The 22,760-nt window shown below is 35.1% G+C and overlaps 1 protein-coding gene across 1 annotated transcript in view; it reads left to right on the top strand.

The window, feature by feature from the left end:
- Nucleotides 1-14,667: 14,667 nt before the first annotated feature.
- Nucleotides 14,668-22,760, top strand: part of yip2 (yippee interacting protein 2) — a 22,959-nt gene continuing 14,866 nt past the window's right edge. The window contains exons 1-4 of the mRNA XM_071598408.1: nt 14,668-14,875; nt 14,978-15,144; nt 21,470-21,601; nt 22,100-22,364. Coding sequence (XP_071454509.1) covers nt 14,857-14,875; nt 14,978-15,144; nt 21,470-21,601; nt 22,100-22,364 — 583 coding nt within the window. The 5' untranslated portion in view covers nt 14,668-14,856. The remainder of the gene's footprint in view (nt 14,876-14,977; nt 15,145-21,469; nt 21,602-22,099; nt 22,365-22,760) is intronic.

The raw sequence follows: 22,760 nt of genomic DNA, 5'->3' as shown, positions 1-22,760 counted from the left end.
GTAGATCGGATTCGCGTTGGTTGTCCGGTTTGTTTTGGGGTAGAAAGTTATAAAAATAATATGCACCACGAAGAATTCTGATGAAACTTTGTGCTTGCACTTCATCGAACCAATAAGATGGTGGAGAACCATTATTAGTTCATAGAAAGCTACTCAGTTCACCAAAATCCGTCTCTCTTCCACCGGTCGCCGGCTGCATATTATGTTTACTTTAGATAAAGATTCCCTCAGCCACCAACTCCCTCTTCCCTTTTTTCACCCTGATCCTGGTTGTAGAAGTCAGAACCCAGCCGGACAGTAACGACTCCGGTGTGTTTTCGAGCTTCCTCCCTCGTTGCCAACGGTTTTTGACCACTCGGGAAGCCAAATGCAAACGCAAAACATGCGTACGGAAGAAAGACAGAGGGAAATGGGAGGGGGGGCTCGTCATCAACCCCATCCACTGCTGGGGGGCCCCGCCTCGTTGCCCCTCAGCCACCACCCCCTCCGCACCCCCTTCCATCCCGCCAACGCCTTCTCCTTCGGTGTTTCCTAGTTCCACGAGGCGGACGCGATGGGAAGAGAAGCGCTTGGCTCACCGGATGTGTCAGCGCAGTGGAGGGAAACTTCTTGCTGTGTCGGGGGACTCTGGAGAGGGCGACGAGGAGTGGCGGGGCTGGAACGGAGTTGGGGCAGAGGGGGAGGGAAGCATAATGAGCCCCTACCTCCCACTCTCCAGTGTGAGTGAGGTCGTGACCAAGTGACCGGAGTGGGCGGCGGAGGAAGGAGAGAGGCCTGAGCGGAAGCTCTGCTGAAGAGGGCGAGTTATGAGAGCGGGGCGGTAGAGAGAGGTGTTCGCCCTGCCGCGGTCGGCAGAATCAGGCACGCAACCGGCATTGTTGAGTCGTGCAACCGCGTTCTGCTTGGATCGAAACTTTTTCCCTTGGCGTTGGATGACAATCGAGCCATCTGTTTGAACGGTGTTATTTGGAACTTAACTTTTGATCCTGTGTCGCCATCCGACGCTTATACCAGGTACCGCTTCGAGGGCATCAAAGCGCGGCGCCGTGCCGCGGTCTCCCCGTGGTGTCGATTCTGTCGAAGTGGCGCTCTCGCAGTAGGTTGTATAGGAGCGGCTGCTGCGAGGGAAGTTTCATTTGGTGCGTCGGTGTTCACTTGTGTGCCAGTGTTAGTTATTCCGGCATTATCTCACAGCAAACAACTCTTGCCCGCAGTGTTGCAATCCTTCCGACGGGGCCTAAAAATAACGACCATCCGGTTTTCGTCCTGCCTCATATCGCGAGGCTCACCCGATTTAGCGGTTTTTTATCGCCGATCCGGACGGCTTTATGACTGGGGCGTTGCTTTTTTTTAACCGCGCGCAGAGTAGGGATCAGGTGGGGAAGGACATAAGGTGTTTTTCATGCCTGTATTTTTTTGGTGACTTAGAAAAATATTTAAAATACTGAAAGAGCAGCGCAAGGTTAACATTTTGAATTGAACTTTTCGGCCGGAATTTTACCCCGAGGGATTTCTGACTATATCTCTCTACGAGCTCACGATGGGTATTGAAAAGGGGATGAAGACCCTTTAAGCCCTTTTAAGTTGAGCCCAGACGTATGTGTGGGAAAGAGTGGTAATAGCTGTGAAAGTGAAAGACAGAAGAAGTGGGTTTGTGATTGTGTAAATTATGAAAGTTTATAATCTCTCAAGACCCGGATTCGACATCTTTGGGATATCAGAATTGAACTTATTGGCATTGGCATTTTATAGCCTGTGCTTTACGGTACCGTGTCATTGGTATGAGTGGTTGCATTGTAATCCCCTCCAGATTTACGATAAGAGCAGGATACATACAACGTATTTTACGTCCCTAAATTTGAGCTTATTTGATTTTTTTTAACCACTTAGTCTAAATTGGGCATATGGCTGGAATCATTCGTCCCTATTTTAATGCACAATCTTGAAAAAAACAATGTTTCAGTGCAAAAAACATAGCGTTTGAATTGCAAGAATTAAATTACTTCAATTATGGATGCCCCAGAGTTCCCTGGTAGGTACTGAAGGCTTACAGAACGCTGGCACGGAAAGTTTTGTGCTGTACTAAGGTCACCAAAGATTATGGCGTTGGGAAGACGCTGAGACCAGTGTCTATTTCTTCCGTATCCCAGAAGATAACTTTTTCTACGATGTCTGTGCTGCCACCATGCCACAGCCACCCTTCAATAGACAATCGTAAATGTTAGTTCCAGTGAGCATGAGATAGGGTGTGTGTGTAATACATTGGGAACTATACTGATAACTTCCCAATGTGTTCTGGTTAATGTGATTTCTGCAAATGAGTGAATCTTTGAAGTAAACTCTAAAGAAGGGTACCTATACAAATAGGTTGACATATTTAGTCATATTATACATTCCAATGCCATTGTTGGTTGGTTCATGATGCAGTATCTCTGGGTAGTCCACCCTGCATGATTCCATTTCGTTTCATCTTTATCTCATGGACCTTCGTTTTTTTAAATTATTCCCCAGATCTTCTTAATGACGCAATAACATTCTTCCCCCTCTCTTATTCAAATAAACTACTCCTCTGATAGTGTAAATGTATTTGATAAGTATACATAAATCCATAACCCAGTCATTAGTGATAATTGAAGAAATGAATGCTTTCACTTAAGTACAATAGCATTTTGCATAATATTTTGCTTGTTGGTTATGATAATCATTATTCATTTTAAAATCCCTAATGAGGTATTTCATTTTCATAGAATTTGATGGCATTATAAAAATTGATTAATTATGTGCATTTATTCTAAATAAACACTCTTCTATCTATTACTTGCACTGTAATATAATATTCCATTGATGTGTGAATTGCTCATGCCATTGGGCTTATTATTGGTTTAACTCTACCATCATCTATCAAACAGAACTCTGGTTTGATAACTGTTTATAGTTAGTGTCTGATCAATATGATTGCTATAGCTTTTTGGGTGCATGCAATCTGACCTAATCAAACCCATCTGACATGTCTCTAAACTTACAAATTGGTCTTTGTCTTTCAGGAATTTATGAATGGTATTCCTTGAAGATTGAACCTCCTGCTTACTCTTGATGGGCCTGAATCTTTGCTCAGCCTGATCATTTTTGAAGCAGGTGAGCAAAGTTTCAGGTGTGTTGGAAGTAAGTTCAGTCTCCGTCAATCAACCTTTGGATCTCCTCATCACACTAAAGGTGCAAGAGATCAAGCAGTGATGCAGTATGCCTGATGCCTGTTGAAATCTTCTGCCACTGCGTGATTCATAGGATTTAATTCCCGCCATTGTGCTCGTCTGTGTGTGTGTAAATTGTGGTTAAGGTATAACTTGTATGTTCTTAATGATTACTGATAATTGAAACAATTTTTTAATCAAGTGAAAACATGTTGAGTTTGTACATATTGCAACCAGTTATACTGTTGTATAAGGCATCATCTTTCTCATAAGGAATTCCTTTGTATGAGGTTAACCCTCCCACTTATCCCATTTCATTGTACTTTTTCTCTCCTGCCTATCCCTCCCTATGCTTAGGTATGCATACCAATCGATCATGGTGATTTCTTTCGTTGTGCACCCCCTCCTTGTACCAATTACCATTCACTATTTGTTTTCCTTAATATCTCCATCCCAATCTTACTCTCTCATATCCTGGACTTAAACTTACAATTTGTCCGATGGGACCGATTAAAGTGGGATAGGTCATACTGAATGTCCATTAAAACTGGAAATGTACCAAGGTTCTCCCTCACATTAACAGATACTTGCCACTCTACTAAGTTATGATTTAGAATGTTAAGTATACAAGGCAATTACATATGAAGGAAATTATGCTGCCTACATATACTGATTTGTCAGATGCCCACTTGCTTATCCAAAAGTTCAAGGGTTTCATTAAATATTCATAAACTACTGAACTACCTAAATTCAGAGCAGTGTTGCACACTCTGGTAAATTAAGCAGTTTGTGGGCTACCAGATATATGGAGAATATATATATCTATATATATGGATAAATACAAATCTTAGTTAAAAAATAGCTCATCCACAATATCTATGCATTGCAAAAACTTCTGAATTGCATTTGAACTGGGAAATCCTCTAATGCTATATATCCGGCTGCATCTCTCTCTATGGCTTTTGAAACCCTGCCTTCTCCTTTGTTATTGATAGCTGTCCGTATCCCTTCATAGGCACAAGTGGGGGTGGGTATCCTATAAATTCCAAAGTATTGGTTATAAACTAAAAGCTCTAGTTTTATATCCAATTAGACTTAGTCTTTAAATTATCAATAAGCTTTTTCCAAAGTATTCTGAGGGGGGGAATCAATGGCAACTCATAACCTTAATAACCCATTCACTTAAAGCAACATAGAATATGGCCTATAAAGTTAGTTGTCCAGCAATGGATATGTTGTGAATAGTTAAAAAAAAAATGGGGGGTATTGTAGTTAGTGTAAGTGTTGAGACTCACTAGATGTAACTTATAATGCCATGAAAGTTTTTGCTATTAGATAGTTGAGATATTACTATTTTAATGACGTTAAATGTGATGAATGATAAATTATGGTTCAACCAGAACTACAAGAATGTTTATGCATTGGAAATTTTGTAATGGAATGTGAAGCTTTTAGGTTGGAAAAAATATTTTGTTTGCACCCCATTCTAGTTTGAGTATTATGCACTGAGAATTTCTTGGTAAACATTCACACAAAATGTGTCATGATGAATTGAAATCATTTCATTCATTACTCTTTCATTCCCCACCCATTACTTGAGCAACCATTTCTGTGCTGTGAAATATCTATAAACCATTAATGAAAATATTAACTCCATAATTTGAAAATACTTATCTTCCACACTTCTACCCTAGTATGTTTTCTGCAAATATTTATTATCATCATCCCTGGTTCACCTCTCCCCTAATAATTCTGCCAAATTTCCTCCCTATCCCTCGTGCAGTACATAATCTGTCAGTATTATGCATAAAAGTGAATTGCATTAGAAGGTTTTCACTCCAGTCAGTTGAGATATTACTCTTATATTGATGTAAATTGTTAAATCACATTGTTCAATTAATTTGTTTCAGGTGTGTTAATTTTTCTATATTTAAGAATTTTTATTTTTTGCTTCAAACCTCTCCCCCAATTTTGAATGACTCTGTTCATACCATGAACTGTGAGAATCTATCCTAGGATTTCATTTTTAACATCCTCTCTATGTACCATGTAGTAAATAAGGAAGCTTTGCATATTCCACTAGACTTGTTATTTTCCACGACCATGGATTTCCATGGTTGTGGAAAATAAAACGTCCTGTGTAATCTACAAACTTAGGCTTCTTTCATTTACTATGAAAGACTTGCTGGCTATCTTTTTTGTTCTTCAGATATTTAATAGCGGTGAGGGAGCAACATTGTTTTGGCCTCTCCTATGAAGATCAACAGTTCGCATACCATGGAGAAAACCTCTATGGGGGTGGGTGGTCATTTTCATGATTGACATATAAAAAAAAATAATTTTATAACCTTCCCTTGAGTGATCATGTAAAAGTTGAAAATAATCATTCTAATTTTGATATTACAATGCACCATCCAGGAAATAATTTTATGCCCTAAGAACACCAGTTATTCAAAAGTAGTTTAAATATAAAAATAAAACCATGTTGAATTTTGTTAAAGGCAGCAATATTCCCCAACAGCCCATTGAATGAATTCCTCCATGAAGCTGCCCACTCGGTGGGCCCTGAGATAATTGTCATGGTTGCTTAATGCTCAGTGTCCACTATGCTTAAGGAGTTGTAAACAGATGTGTTTAATTGAAAAAAAAACAGCAGCATTGGCCAATGAGCTGAGACTAGGCTGGTTGTGGTTACAAATCAAAGCCAAATATGGTGACAATTCTCTTAATTTCAGTTAAATGAGTACAGCTCAATGTAAAAAGGTGCAGTGAGCCATCTCTTGACCAATAATTTATCCACATGCTGATGAGAAATGGAAGTAGTGTTCCCAAGTATACAACAGGATTAATTCTTTTCAGAATTGTAGAAATATTTTAGTTACTCGACGTAGTGCAGTTAACAGCAGAAGTAATGACCTTGCAAGTTTCACTTTCAAACATTTTTTGTGTAATTTTCAATTCCTATATTAATGATGACATAAATATATTAGGCAATGGAACCAAGCAGCATTTATTTTTTCTGACAACTGATGAGAATTATATGAAATTTGATAATTACCACAATACCAAGGCTATAAATTTTAGCTGATCTTAAATTGAAAGCATCTAAAATAAAAAAGGAATTAGAAAACTGAATGGGGAGATCGTTTGTCTTGCGCTGTAGCATACCTGGTGTTCTAAACATGTGATTGTCATGTTTGGACCATAGTTTTTATCCATGGTAATTACATTACTTGGCTGTGTGTATTTTCAATGTATTTTAGATTTTATGATTGTCTTCAGTTGCTTTATTGTGAATTACATGTGCTTTCAATCCTGAAAATGTGAAAACTGATGCACCATGAATTACTTCTGGAAAGGACTTGGATCTTCAGTTCTTCATTAGTTGTGCTTCTCAGCGCCTGACACTTGCTTTAACCTGAGATTAAATGAAGGTGAGCAAAGTTTCAGGTGTGTAGGGAGTGCAGCCAATCATCTTGACTCTTCACGTGCTAACGCTTGGAGGTATAACTTGTGGTAATTTTATAAGTGAACTAATAACCTTATTACTTTCCTATTCTTTCTCATGTGATTATGCATCTGTATATGTATCCAGAAGTTTTAAATAAAGTTTACCTGTGGATTCATAGGAAAATGCATTATTTTTCTCCTTAAATCATTAATTAGTATGATGGGAGGGACCTAACTTCAACAAATAATCCTAACTAGAACATATTTAGGTGGGTATATTGTGTAATTAGGCAGAAAATAGTACTTAATCAAACAACAGTTTTCATGTAAATTATTTTCACTCATTGCAAAATAAGTCCCTGTGGAGTTATCAACATGAATTACTCTTTTGGCTGAATTTTCCAATCTTGTTTGCTTTTTGGCATTAACTTGTCTCAATCTGAAGGAGCCTAAGAACCCCACGACGAATTTTTGGTCATACCAGTGAGGATTCATTTAATTACTCTTTAAAGACCATGTGTGTAAACGGTACCCTTTTCATCATGCCAGTTCACCTAAAGCCTAGATATCAATTCAGTAATCACATGCATACTTTTTCTCAGTGGTGTAGTTACCTGAAATTTTGGTTAGTTCCTATCCGTTGGTGGAGAATTGATTACAGTTCTGTAATGAGGTCACTTCAGTGAAAGGAGGACTAAGTGCAGTGTCTAAACCACAGTTAAATTTGTTGTCTCAGGCGTAACTTTGTGGAATTTGCATAACATATTGAAATGTAATGAAATAATTGACTTTGTAATTCCACACACTTTATTCTCTTTTCTTCCCAGCTACATTGTAACCTTTTTACCCCTCCGACCTCCCTCTCTGACCAACCCCCCCCTCCTATGATCAGAAGGTATATATAGCCAGCGTGCTTCTATGAGGACCACCTGATGATGACGTTCAACGTCGAAACCTGGGTCGTGTGTTTTTAAATAAAGTGTGTGGAATTACAAAGTCAATTATTTCATTACATTTCACAGTTAAATTTGGTTATAAAAATATTTCTTTTCATATTCCTCAGTTTCACGTTACAGCCACTTTTCATAATTAGGGAATAATCAAATTCAGTACAAAGTTAGGGCTCATCAGCATTAAATTCAGATGAACCCTAAATGCTTGCTTGTGAAACAATATGTGGAGTGATATGTTGGTCATTATTTCTTCATGTATAATAATATACAACTACTAATAACAACTATATAATATAATGAGAGTAACAACAACAAAATTAGTATTTTAATCAGTTTCATAATATAAATATTAAGTGTGGGTCTCATACCTATCATTCATGACTGAAATATCCCCCAAGAGAGGAAAGTCCAATTAAAACTGGGATGTAAGTTTGTGCTTGACAAGAATTGAGAAATCTTAAGACCAATAAAAGTCTATAACCCCTTAAATAGACTTAAAAAACATTTTCCATGGAAATTTATTTGTACGAAATTTTGATGCATTTATCGTATTTTCCAATCGATAACGCACACCCAGAACTTTTTAGCTATCATGAATTTGTATAGATACCACACGCCCAGGGCTTCATAGTTATCTTGAACGTGTATTGATGCCGTTCATCTGTATTCACATATGCGCATAAAAATTATATAGTGTGTAAAAATATGTCTATTGAATGTGTGTGTGTGAAAATGTTTGGATTTTTTCAATTTCCATTGCATAACGCACATCATTTTTTCAATCATCTGAACTTTTCTGTTTAGATAACGCGTGCGTTATCAATGGGAAAATACGGTAATTGGATAAAATTACTGAAGGAAATGCTTGAATTCAAAAGTTGGTAGAAAGCATTATTATAATAATTTACTTCTCCAATTGACAAATACACTATATGGTACGAAATATCATACATTATGTTTTTGTTTAGGGTATGTCAATAAGTACAGTAATTTTATAATTACTTACCAAAAAAATAAAATTACACCGTGTACAATATAAAATTCAATATTACCCAGAGTTGATGGAGTCATTCACACTGTAAAATCATTTTTCATTTAAGTACATAAACAATTTCTTTTTTACAATAGAGGGCGATTTCTAATTTTTTAAACTAATGGGAAGCTTGTTGAACATTTTGATGCCCAGAGAATGAGGTTCCTTGGCCATTTTTGTCATGCTAGCAGATACTACATGCAGATGATTTCTTGTCCTATTCTCATAAGTGTGTGTGCCATTACTTGATGGGAATAGAGCCAGGTTCTTTTTTACAAAATTAATTTAACTATAAATAAACACACAAGGGACTGTTAATATGGCCAGGCTTTGAAAGAGTGGTCTATAGGGTTAATTGCAAATGGACCTAGTAATAAATATTTTAAGTAACTTGTTTTGATTTTTGTTGTTTGATGACCCACTTCCCCAAATTATGATATCATATGACGCAAAGGAGTAAAATAGATCATAGTAGAGTGGTTTTAAAGCATCCATACTAACAGTATGTTTCAGAATTATAAGAAGATAGTATACAGAATTTTATTTTTCACTTAGATGTGTGATGTGCATGTCTGTATTTCATGTATTTATCAAAATAAATTCCCAAAAATTTATAGTAATTAATAACTTTATAGTTATTTGCCATAGGCTGAGAAGTACTTTTATCAGAATGGCCTGAGTTTTAGTTTCATTAAGAATAAGGTCATTCCCATGGCATTATGTCCCCATGTACTGAATTACAAATTCACCTAAAGTCATCAGATCTTCAAAAGATTTCTGATACAGCACAATGCTCACATCATCTGCAAAAAAGAGACAGTTACTGAGAGGATTTACATTTAATTTACTAGGTAGATCATTTATGTAAATAAGAAATATAGTTAGACCCAGCGCTGATCCTTGAAGAATGCCTTTATCAACATCCAATGGTGAATAGAGGAAAGTATACACGTTCTCCTGGACAGCTACCCTTTGTTGATGATTTTTTAGGCCTGTTGTGCTGTGCCTCTAATACCCATTAAATCACCTTCGTACAAGAGTTGATCATGCTCAATCTAATCAAATGCTCTGGAATAGTCAAAGAATACACCCATTACTTTTTGCTTGGATTTAACTTGTTGTATGATGGTGTCAACTGCCTTGAAAATTGCCAGCTATTTGGACTTTCCTTTTATAAATCCAGATTGTTTAGGGGTTAGCAGGTTGTGAACTTCAAGGAATTACATTAGTCTTTTGTTGAACACATACTGAAACATTTTTCCTTTCTGGGGGATTATTGATAGAGGTTGATAATTTCCCACATCATTTCTCTCCCCTTTGTTTTTATATATTGGTATTACCTTGGCTACTTTGGGCGTCAGGATAGATACCATTTCTCAGACTCTGAATTACAAGTGAGGGTAAGGGAGTTGAAATCAGTTATGTATTATTTTTCTTGATATACCATTTATTTCAGTTTAGACTTTCTTCCCTACCTTGGTAATATGTTAGGACAGCTCTAATATGCTGCATGGTTTAACAAAAATAGACTTGAAAGATGCAGCAAAGGATATTGATAACATGAGGACGATCTTGTACATTAATCATTGGTAGCTTTAAGATGGAGCCATTGAATTCATTTGCCAGTTTCATTGGATCCACTGGTTTACTTTTATCATCCCTAAACTGGGCTAGTAACTTTATTACATTAGAGCTAGAATTTTATTTAGTAGTATTTTCTGACATTTTAGTATTATTAGTCGCATTTAAGATTATTTTATCATTATATTCTTTCTTTGATTTCTTAATAATTTTATCGTACAGCTTTTTTAAGTTAGAATATTCGAGGATAAGTGTGTTATCTGTAGAGGACGTATTATTTTGTGATATAGTTCTGAATACCCTGAACAAATGTCATCAGGGATAAATTAGTTGGATTGAAATTAATAGCCGAATAGAGATTGCCATTTAATTATGATAGAGAGCACTTATGTATTTCTGACCAGGGAAATATTTGAAATTTTACGCAGTTCTATATAATGTATTACAATTCTTCTTATGAATTCATAAATGGTAAAGCACACTTATTGCTTAATTAACTTATTGATGTACTCTACAGAGTCTATTACAAACTTCAAGCACTATAGATACATTCCCTTTTCCCTTGATAATTGTTCGTAATTTTCATGTCCACTCCTGCATATTGTGATTTTATCTTTTCATAGTAATATCTTAATTAGTGACTTCAAAATTGATGCTTGATTTCTCTTTTTTACTTGTATATAATGGTAATAAGATGTTTCCTTGCAAAATTGGTGGAACAGTATAATTATTATAAGCAATGAAAATATGCTTTCTTAATGAAATGGCTAAATTTCCATGGTGACAGTTAGCAGCAGAAAAATAAACAAAAGAATTGCAATAGTTAGACTAAGGACTCGAAATTATAGAACAACGTTGAGGACCAGGAAGTTAGAAAATTAAAAGTGGGAGAGTGAAAATTTAAATGTTTTAGGGCTGTATGAGATGAGATGGAAAGGTATAGAAGATTATCGGGGCAATTGTTAACCAGTAAAGCAAAGGATTGGTATGGTTGCTGAGCGCATTAAAAAATCAGTGAATTTGGTGTGGGATAAGAATCAATGTAGATAATTAGGAAATGGGGATCTGGCAAATAGGATGGCTACTGGCACAGGGAAAGGAACTGGCCCCCCTACCCAGATGTGTGAATTTCTCACGCCGTTGCGCTTAGTACTGGGTGAACTCTACCATCACCTACCAAACCGAGCTTTGGGTTGATTACTGTGTTTATGGTTTTTTTTTAAGCTGAACAGTAAATTTGGAGGGCATTAACTGAAACAGGCAGAAGTTGGCCTATTTAAGAAGTACATATTTTGATGTTTGGAGTCATAGGGATATAATAGGAAGAATTGAATCTGGCAAACAAGTTTTTACGAAGAGGAGACGGTGGATGAAAAAGGCCTTGAGTAAGAAGATAAAGAAAAGATTAGTGACAACTTTGATATAGAGCACAGTTTTGTACAATGCATAACTTGGGTTGTCTGGTAAAAGGACAATTTTAGTTCTGAGGCTTTTCGTATGCTGGTGTTAAGAAGAATGAGAAAAGTAAAATAAATATCAAAGAAAGCAAACCATGAGGTATGATAGAGAGTCTTGGTGGGAGAAGTGAAAAGGGGGCAGGAAAAGTGGATGAAGATCACTAATTATGCTAGAATACTGAAAGCTCTGATAGAGGGGCGATTGTTGGATACATGATGTACAGGTAGGAAAAGAAAAAGCATGTATGGAGGAATAAAGGCAGGCAGGAAGTAAGTAAAGTTAAGGAATGATGTATTTTAATGCAAGTTTTAGATTATTTATGTAGCATTGTATTATACTCGGTGAGGAGCAATGATTAATAAACGGTATACTAAATATTTATGCACCATACTTTTATTAATTCTCTACTGTAGGATGCTTTAATGGTTTTTGTAGGAAAATTAGATATGCTGTTCTCATTAACAATGCATGCATCAATGCTTAGTAAATCTTACACTCTCATCATATGAAACCATTGGTTAATACTCCAATTAAGGTTACAGCTAGTGCTGAAATGTCTGTACAAATTATAATTAACTTTATTTTGGTACCATTACCTTTGATCCAGCTTCATCATATCATTCAACAATAGTATCCATCTTTTATGAATGAAAAATAATTTTTGTATCAAACTACATTGGACAACATAGGTTCTTTCTATTCTGATTTAAGTTATTTCTGGCCTTTGTTGACTCGGGAAGACTGGGAGCTGGGAGACTGGAAGTACACAGCAATGGCTCACTGAATGACAATTTTACTATTTTTTTACAAATTTTAATTTAACTATTTAACAAACTTTAATTAAATCTATAATATTGCTCTCCCATTACAGCTACTGAATCTCAGGAGTGTTAAAAGTAAAAACAAGATCACAGGATAAAATTTGTAACATGTATAGGATCCTTAAGACTCTTTCACTAAAAATCAGTGTTTGAAGGGTGATATGTTGAATCCGACGCCAACAGTTGGGATCATATTGACCCACTTTCTATCTCACCAGGATCCCTTAAAAAAATGTTATTAAAAATATTTGAAAAATTTTAGAATGCTGATTACTGCTATGTGGATATTTGTACATGTCAATAAGTTGTTTCTAATGCCCACTGGGAAAATTTTCTTAATTGATGCCACAAGGTCTAGCTGAGAACTACTACGAACATTAACCATTTTGTACCATCATCTGGCCAGTAACAAATAATATATTTCTAATATTGTTTCCATTTTATAATTTGGAGTATTATTTAATTTTGTCTACAGTATTTAACCTGATTCGGTATGTTTACGTACCTGTATACCATCTGAAAATGTCTTTCATGTATTGCAAATCAAAACTCTTTTTTACATTGTATTTTAATTCTCAATGAAAAGTATATAAGTTTGAGTAATTTTTACCTGTTTGAATTTTTTTTTAATTGTGGGACCAATATATGTTTTTTACCTTTCTTTGTGTAAAAAGATTACTCCCGTGAATAAGTAAACCAGTAATAATATATCCATAAGAAAGAGTGTAGATACTAAATAATAAAATAAAAATTGAAGTATAATGACCAACAGTTTTGGAATTAATCAAACTATTCTAGGATAGTGAGGGATATTATGAAAAACAATATCAACACCAATACCACTGAACTGCCTGATCAGGTTAATGATGATCATGGGTGTACATACCATAAATAACATATAGGGGCTGTCAACATCATTTAACTACTCTTTTCCAAACTTACCCAATGCATCTCATTCAATTCCATTCAAAGTTAAACTATTCGAATTAATTAAATGTCATGTTACTCAGTATGTCTTTAGTCATGCTTTCAGAGTGTGCCGGGATGGGAAAGAGAAAGATTGCTGATAATGATGATATTATTGGCAAAATAATCCAAAACTGCAGGAACTTCATCCCAACCCTTTTACTCTCATTAGTAAATTAGACTATGGTTAGAGGTGTGTATCCTTATGCCCTTAAGATATCCAAAATGGTTCCGATTTATAAGGACGAAGACGACAGATATAACCTGACAAACTTTAAGCCTATGTCAATAATCCCACAGTTTGGAAAATATTTGAATGTATTTAGTAAATGTCTTGTTGATTTTCTTGATAGTGAATACATCATGGTGACTTATCCAGTATTAATTTCAGTTAATAAAGTCAACAGAATAAGTCCTTTTACAGCAAGTTTAAATTCTATACACGAAACTAAGAAAAAGTGGAAGGTAAAAGAAGTACTTTTCACATGAACAGAACCTCAGATGCCGTCGGTCATGATTTATTGCTAATAAAATGGCAGTCAAAAGGTGTGGGAGGCACCAAACTAAGTTAGCATTAATTGATTCTTTAAAAAAAAGAGTAGCTAGTAAGCTAGTAGTCGTAAAAATATCTTTTTCCTCAACATGCTCTAAGCACTAACCTTGTGTGTATCATGGTTGTATCTACTGGGTAAATAAATATTATTATCATTATATTATCAAAATTGAGAGCTTGGCTGGAAAAACCAGAGAATATATTAACGCAATCATCTGATTCTCGATTATCAGTTTGAAAAACAAGAGTAGCGTGTACCTATTCGGGAGTAGATAGAGTGAATCAATTGAACTTGGTCTCTAAAATTAATTACGATTAAATATATCATCAACAGCTCACTCACGTACTTACTATTATGAAGAAAAAATAGTCAGTGAACTTCCAAGTCTACTCTTGTCTTTCTTAGATTCGTGGGAATGATGACGATTCTTATATGGTCACAAGCAATCAGTAACTCAGTTTGAATTTTCGTATTGCGCGCGTACGACACTGTTTTAGTCAAATACTGAAAGCAATCATCATAAGTTTACCTCATAGCTCTGTGAATTATTTAGATCATTTTAAGCTTCCCGATATTTATATTTTCTGTACATTTTAATATAAATTTAAAACAGCCAGACTATCACTTGCCCATTGCATAATTGAGTTTAAATTTAGACCAGTCACGTTGGCAATACCCACCCATCCTGAGCACTTGAAATTATCTCTGACCGCTGACATTTGTGAATTGTTTGTAATTCGTCCCAAGAGCGCATGTGACTCAATTTCATATCAGTTCTGTGAGCACAGTCATCGTACTCGTACAAATCCCGTGGTTCCACGTAACGCTGGTGAATTTTAAATTTCAATCATGTCGGCGTTAACGAAAGGTATTCTTGGGGCTCTCTTGGGGCTCATAAACAGGTCTATATTTAAAGAATCGAAAGGAGTGGAAATGAAATTTTGTTTAATTTGAACCCATATTTGTTAAGGTGTATTCATTGTCGCTGCCAAGCGCACTCCATTTGGCACTTACGGAGGAAAATTCATCAAAAAGAGTGCTTCAGAATTGCAAGAGGTTGCTGCCAAAGCAGCTCTAACAGCAGGAAATGTTAAACCTGAATTAGTGGATTCTGTTGTAATTGGAAACGTACTTAGTGTAAGTAATGAAAAGGGTACTTTGTCAAAAGTTTCACTTTTAGGTTTGCTGCCTAACCTTTCCCGGTATAGAACTTCCTATCTAAAAGACTAATTAAATATCAAACCACAGAATTTGTTTTTGAAGTCACCCCATTAGGTGCACATTAGGATTAGTAGGATTACACAATCCCCAAAGTCATTAGTCTGCTGAGCTATAATTAATAGTCGGGAACTGTTGCTAGTGGTAAATTTGGGTGGACATTTTTCGTGAAGTACTGGCAAACAAACCCACATTTTGGCAGTTTACGTTGGACCAATGTCAAATTAAAAACAATTACCGACTGATGACCATGTAACGATTAGCCAATATTGGTTTGAGAGACATTTTTTCTGTATGCATTTGCGCCCTAGATTCTACTAAGTTTCTGCCTTACATATCAAGAACATCTTGTCTTTCTTTTTCCTTCCTCAATGATCTGTCGGCCACGCATTTTTTAAGTAATTTGATGGAAGTTTCAACTCTGGGAATTACCTCAAGACCACCTAATACTTCCAATAAGTTGAGTTCCTATTATAAAATTTTATTGTGTAAGTAATCAATATCGAAGTACTAAACAGAAGGTTTTTGACCTTATTTTTAATGATGCGTAGTGTAAATTGAAATTTTTTCGTTTACATTAGTTTTGAAGCTAATGATAGAACATTTAAATAATACTACAAATGTTAAATACTTCTTTACCGTTCATTGTCAGGGGTCTGTATCAGCTAGTAATTTAAACAAAAAATTTCAAATTTTCACCCAATCATTTTGCCTCGCTACCAATTGCCCCCTTGTTATTGTATTGTTTATTTTGTTCAAAACTAAATCTCTTTGTGTATTTAAAACTATTTCTATTTATATACCCATGAATGTCTTGCTACAGGGGAAATGCTGCAATATTTGCTCATGTCAATTTAGCAGTATCTATTAACTACATTGGATGTGTGAGGTAGTAAAAATGGTGGCACGAGACCTTGAAAAACAAAAAAAATTGTAATCTTTGAAAACGTGTACCTGGATACCTTCTCACTTATTGCCACCCTGAGAATTTTAGCATACTTGCTGTGATAAATTTCAGTAGATATAGTGTGATACTTTGAAATTCTAGGCTTTTTTTGTACTTCTTGCTGAACAATATTCAATTTTGAATGTCCTTACCTCTATCAAGTCTCACCTCTATCAAGTCTCCAAATGAAACCCATGTTTTTTGTTTTTCATAATTTGAACATTAATTATATGTTTCTAGTAGTTACTCCGTCCATGTAAAATAGTTAAAATCAATTCTTAAGAATTTAGTTTAGTGCCTGAATTCAACAAAATTGCCAATTAATACATTATTTTAACTATACTCTTCGCAGATATTTATTTTATGGGTGGATTTTTGGTTTCCCACTCAGTGAATATTTGGAGGGTGAGAGATTCACCTTGTTTTTGTAGTATCTTAAGTCTGGAGGAGTAGGAGAATTGAATTCTTAATCTCCTGAACACCTGAATGAAAAACCTTGATTAATTGAAGAATATACAGGTACTCATCATTTGCCCTTGGTTTCAATTTTAATATATTATTAAGAAAAAACATATCTTGATTTATTCTTATTCTAGTGGAGAGGATAAAAATTCTTTGAAAGTATTCTGCTGAGTAAAGTGTATACTGAGTGGCGTAGATCAGTTTGTGCCGCACAGGGCAGTCCTTGAGTTTGATTTTCAATTCCCTGAGCCCAAAATTTCAATTTTTTCCCCATTTGAGGTAATTTTGCATGGCTCTTTAAGCTCTACAGTAGAACAAAAGAGCTGTACAGGAAAATGCTATCTAACATCTGAACTAATAAGTCAACCAAAACAGCACCATTTTTTTATGTGAAGCGTAGGCCATTAAAAAATTACATTATATCTATGAAAGTAATAATAGAATAATCATCTGGTTAATAGCCGTCGCCTTAAATTTAGCATGGTTGAAATTTCCAAAAATATGAAGTGGAGCATGGTTATTTTTACCAGTGTTGATTTAAATTTCTGCCAATAATTGTGATCCAAATCATCAATTGTTGATATAATTTAAAAAGTTCGTGTGGATTTACCTATATTTCTATTGCATTTTACCATATGACAGGTTGACTAAAGAATATGTCAGATAAGTTGCCAGCTATAGAAAATATTCTAAATTTTCCGTGTGTTCTGTCGCAATGGATTTTCAGAATTTCCACTTAGTGAAGCCTAAAATATAATGTAGAGTTTATGCTACTGAAAGTTTTTCTCTATATATAGGGGGTATGCTGCCGAATTAATCAAGGCAAGATGAAATTCGTTTTGAGTGAATATTGAGTTAAATAGTGGTTATTGAATGCTCTCTAAGCAGTGTATAGCCAGGCACTCAAAAGGAAATGTGATTTGTGAGTGATTAGTGTAGAATAAGTAATATATTTATGAGACAAGGATGCTTGATGTCACCATAACTGTTTAAATTTCTGTTTAGACAATAGACTCCCTTGTCCGAAATGGATTCTATAAATAAGGTTGGTGTAATGGTTGGAGGTGTTTATATGCATCTTTCTATGCATCAACGATGTGGAATTGCTGGATGAGAGCAACTAGGTCTAAAGTGGGCCTCTTGGGTAGTTTCATTGAGTAACAGAGGGAAAGAACTAGGAGGTAAATGCTTCCAAAACTGAAGTAGGTCATGCTTGATGTAGATAATGGCAAGAATGAATGTATAGTGGGAGTAAATGGTGAAAAAATTGATTGTATATTTGATTTTTTCTTGTTGATAGAATACCCAAGAAAAATAGTGGGATTGACAAAGGGATCAAAGAAAGGGCATGCAAATGCCAGCAGGAATATTTTAATTAGTATGTCAAGAAAGTATCATGAACGTGTAATGGATTGAAAATGACAGTGCATACAAGTGTACTCCTTATTATATTATTGTTTTGAAAGAGAATTTGAATATGTCAGGATAATAATGTCTGCTGAATGCAATGGCTTCAGGTTATTTGAGGAGTATTTGCAGTAAAATTTGCAGAGGGTGAGGTAACAACTAGGTAGGGAAAGAAGGTGGATCAGGGGCGCCAGCTATAAACAAGCATGATGCTGTGCTGGTGTGTCCATGAGAGAATGGATCACCAAACGAGTAACACATGAAGGAAGATCAAACAGTTTGAGTGGAGGGGATAAACTGAGAAAGCATTGGGCAAGAGAAATCAAAGAGGCATAGGCAAGGAGTATCCAAAGTTTGAGGAGCAGAAGAGCATTTATGAATGTGCCGGATGAAAGAAGTGTACAAGAATGGGACAATATAGAAGTCATTAGTAAGGAAGAATATATTTCCTTTTGTAATCTACCCCCAAACTTTTTTTTGGTAGTGCCTCACCTGAAAGTGTATTTATGCTTGTGGCCTTATCTTATTTGGGCATTAATTCCTTCATCATTATCGTAAACACCTATGCTTGTGCTAATCTGTACTCTGATCTGTTTGAAATCTCTCGCCCCAAAAATGTTTAATATCACTGTATATTTTAATTGATTAGATTTTGTATTACTTGTTTCTGAATAATTGCTTGTGTAACATTATGAACAAAAGGTAATATTGAAAAAATGAATAAATGCAAATCATGTTATACTGCTACCGAGTTGAAAGATTTCATGTGGACTATTTTCTTTCATAGTACAACATTAGCCTTTTTTCTGCCATTTTCTGGGATTCAATTTGCTTCTTTCATTGCCTCTTCTAAATTAATATCAAAAAGTGTTTGTGAGAATGAAATCCTTGTCTAACTTCATTATTTATTTTGAATCACATTATCTTAAGTTTGCAGTTTGGTGGCTTTGAGAGTTGATAGGTAGTACTTGGTATTAAATTCCCAGTTATTCTAATGAATTGAGCAATTTGCACCATCTGGTGTCTGAAATATAAATTTCGTAATTGTATACCTTGTATATTTGTAAATGTAATATCATTCCCTTTTATTTATATTTTCTCCTGGTGATATCATGAGCTTGGTTGGTGTTTTCCCTTTTAATATTGTTGTTGAATATTAAACAAAAGATTTCCACCTCCTCATCACTAAGCATCTTGCTAAATTCTCATATGATTGAGCAGAGTGTAATTATTCAGAGTGCTTAGTTGCGACAATTTGGAAATACTCAGTCTCTTAAAAAATTGTGGAACTAATGGGGAAAACTAAGTCTTTCTGATTTTCTTGTAATATCTGGTTCATGGAGCAATGAGGAAAAGTCGACAAAGAAGTATGTACTTAACCGCATTCCAAACTCTTGAGAGAAAAGTCAGGAAAAGCATACCATGTTTGTTGGGTAGGTCTGGAAAAATTGGGAAATAGTAATTAATAAAATGGTTGGCCATCCTGTTTATTGTTTAGGATTTCCTCCTTTTTAATGTTTGTATTTTATTCTTACTTCTATATGTATTCTTATACCTAAGGTTAAGGCTGTTTAAGTATGGCTATCTGGTGCCCTAGTGAGTTAATCAGTTGCTACTCTTGAAATAGCCTTCTTCAGCCCCTACAACTTCAATTTGATAACCCTGTTGCCCTCATCTCCTTGTATTTCAGGTAGCTATTCATTGTCCCTATGTTGTACTCAATCTTAATCAAAATAGCTATAGTACTATGTCATTTGCATCTTATGCTCATCTCTGACATGATGCCATTTTGTGTCCTTGTCTTATAGCAATTTCCATGTATGTCTCCCATATTGATAATTCTAGGAAAACATCTTCCTATTGCTATATTCTTTGGATCAAAGTTGCTCCGTCACTAATCTTCCCAGCCACTCTGTAAAATTATTATCTAGTAAGAATTGTATCATTCTGATGAATCATGAAGAATGATTGCTTTTAGAAAATGTATGCATGGCACTTAGGTAATATACGTGTGATAATTACTGTATTTTCCCATTGATAACGTGTGCGTATCTGTACAAAAATATTCAGATGATCGAAAAAATGACGATGCATGTTATTTAATGCAAATTGAAAAAAGTCCAAACATTTGCATACTTATGCACACAATAATTTAAAGAGTCACAAAATACATTTTTCTGGAAGTATGCCTTTCTAATTGCATTATATTGTTGTACAGATCTGTTACTTTTACAGTTATTTCATCTCATAAATCCACGAGATAAAGAAGAAACATATAATTTCTATACTTCATTTATTCTAATACATAGTACTTCATGTATACTTATAGTACGTCGTATTATATACAAGTGCTTATAAATATATGATACGATGAGTCACTATGATGGGATGATAGGTGGATCACTCAAATGTAAGAAATTTGTCACCTGAATCAAAATTAAATGAATTAAGTGCATTTATTATCTCTTCAGGCAGATCACTAAGTTCACTCACCGAAGTTAACTCTTCCTAATATTCTAGCACTGGCATTGAAATATTGCCCAAAGCTTTTTCAAATCCATTTGTTACACAAGTCACTCTGACAGTCTGCCAAGTTTGTAGAATCCACTGGCTTACTTCTTCTTAAGACACTCTTTAAATCCTTCCCAATTCTCTATAGTCTTTCATACCAGATATCATCCATTTTTCCTGACTAGAACGTAACTTTGATTTAAAAGTTTTATTAATCGATAAATCCTTGCAGCCTCGCAATTTCTTTTTTCTTTCGTGAAATTGATGACTTTTAGGTTAAACATCGCTGTATACGTTTTTCTTCTCCATGGGTAATTTTCTTTAGAAAATTCTAAATTATAAAAGCATAACTCAGTTCAGGTTTGAAACAATCACTATGTAAGCGGCACTGTCATAGAACTTGGAGGGTGTCTAGAATAGTTGAGTGCCAATATTAAAAAAGCAAGTAAAGCAAACAAAACAAGAAAATTCTATTTCATTCATTCTCTTATTTTTTTTATATTTGATTTGCTGAAAGTTAATTTATGTAGTTAATAAAAGGATGCACAAACCTATGCCTCGTTTCAACTTATGAATCATGGCAAAAAGCAATGAGGAGGTTCTTCTCTAATCTTCTGTATACTTACAGTAGATATAGCCATGGGCAATTATGATTTCATGTATAAATTGGTTGTTACCATCAAATAGTGTATGGATAAAGACGTATTTTGACACACAATATATTTATAATTTTCATGCGCATGTATAATATTGATGTACATATATATAAATATACAGTTGCGAGGCATCTATAAACGTTCAAGATAATTATGAAGCCCTGGGTGTATCTATACAAATTCATGATAACTACAAAGTTTTGGGTGTGGGTTATCGATGGGAAAATACAGTATATTAAAATAATTGATTACATTGTTGCAGGCTACCTCTCCAGACTCAATATTCATGTCCAGGCATGTCCTCCTCCGATGTGGTATTCCACTGGATAGGCCAGCCCTGACTGTCAACAGACTCTGTGGATCAGGTTTCCAGTCCGTCGTAAATGGAGCACAGGTATTGTACAAAATTCTCTATCACCAATTCTTTAGTGTGTGCTCATTAGTCTTGTACATATTGATCTTGATTTTCATTTAGTATTTTCAAAGTAAATTTTATGCTATACTTTTGCAAAAGCCATGCTAATATTATGCAGTGATTAATTTTATGATAATTAATTTCAATTGGGCATTAAAAATGTTAAAATTTCCATGGGTAAACACAAAAAAAGGTTGTTCTCCAAACCTTTAGATCTAGTCTCACTTAGGTTTTGAGATAATCTGATACTTTTATGTCTTAACCCCGTGAAATACTATTTGTAAATCCTAAATATGATGGGAATGGGTAAATGCATTTAATCCAATACTGAATCATACAAAAAATTACTAATTAAAAAAAATGGTGATTTGAAAAGTTAAATAGTATCAAACATTGTTTTTTTGGAGTACCTTTGCTTAATTTTTCTTTAAAAAAAGTGATTTTTGATGGAATAATTTAGACGTACGTTTTATTTAGAATATTTTAGTGGGAGAGTCTAAAATTGTCCTTACTGGAGGTACAGACAATATGAGTCAGGCACCTCACATGGTACGAAATGTGCGGTTTGGAGTGCCTCTGGGCTCACAAATGGAGCTAGAGGATTCACTGTGGACAAGTCTTACTGATACATACTGCAAACTGCCAATGGCCCTGACAGCTGAGAAGTTGGCTGAGCAATATTCCATCCCACGTGAAGAAACTGAAAAATATTCCTTAAGATCGCAGACCTTATGGAAGAAAGGTAATCTATACTAATGTTGTAGAAATAAATTGAGCACAGTGCACCATTTTTTGTTCTGCAGCATAAAAGAACATGACATAATAACCAGAGGTGCGTGGCCTATTGGTATCCGAGCCCTTACTGTTGTTAATTTTGAATGGCATACACATCCAGGCCAGTTGCCAAGAGCTCTTTCAAAATATTCTTTGATTTTCTGGGTGCGGTAAATATGAATTAAGTTAGGTAACATAAGTTGTCGCTTTTGATTGTTATTTTCAATTGTTGAGAGAGAGATGATTCTTTGCCATATTCCAATTCTCTCCTTAGAAATGATAGCATATGTACATATTCACATATAATAGAATCAATATAGAGATAAGAGCTAGTCTTTATGAAAAGGAACACCAGGAAATATTT

Source organism: Hetaerina americana, unplaced genomic scaffold (genome assembly GCF_022747635.1).
Source record: "Hetaerina americana unplaced genomic scaffold, ioHetAmer1.1.p SCAF_10, whole genome shotgun sequence".
NCBI lineage: Eukaryota > Metazoa > Arthropoda > Insecta > Odonata > Calopterygidae > Hetaerina > Hetaerina americana.
The sequence above is the reverse complement of the archived record's forward strand: the minus strand, read 5'-3'. Positions and strand labels throughout refer to the sequence as shown.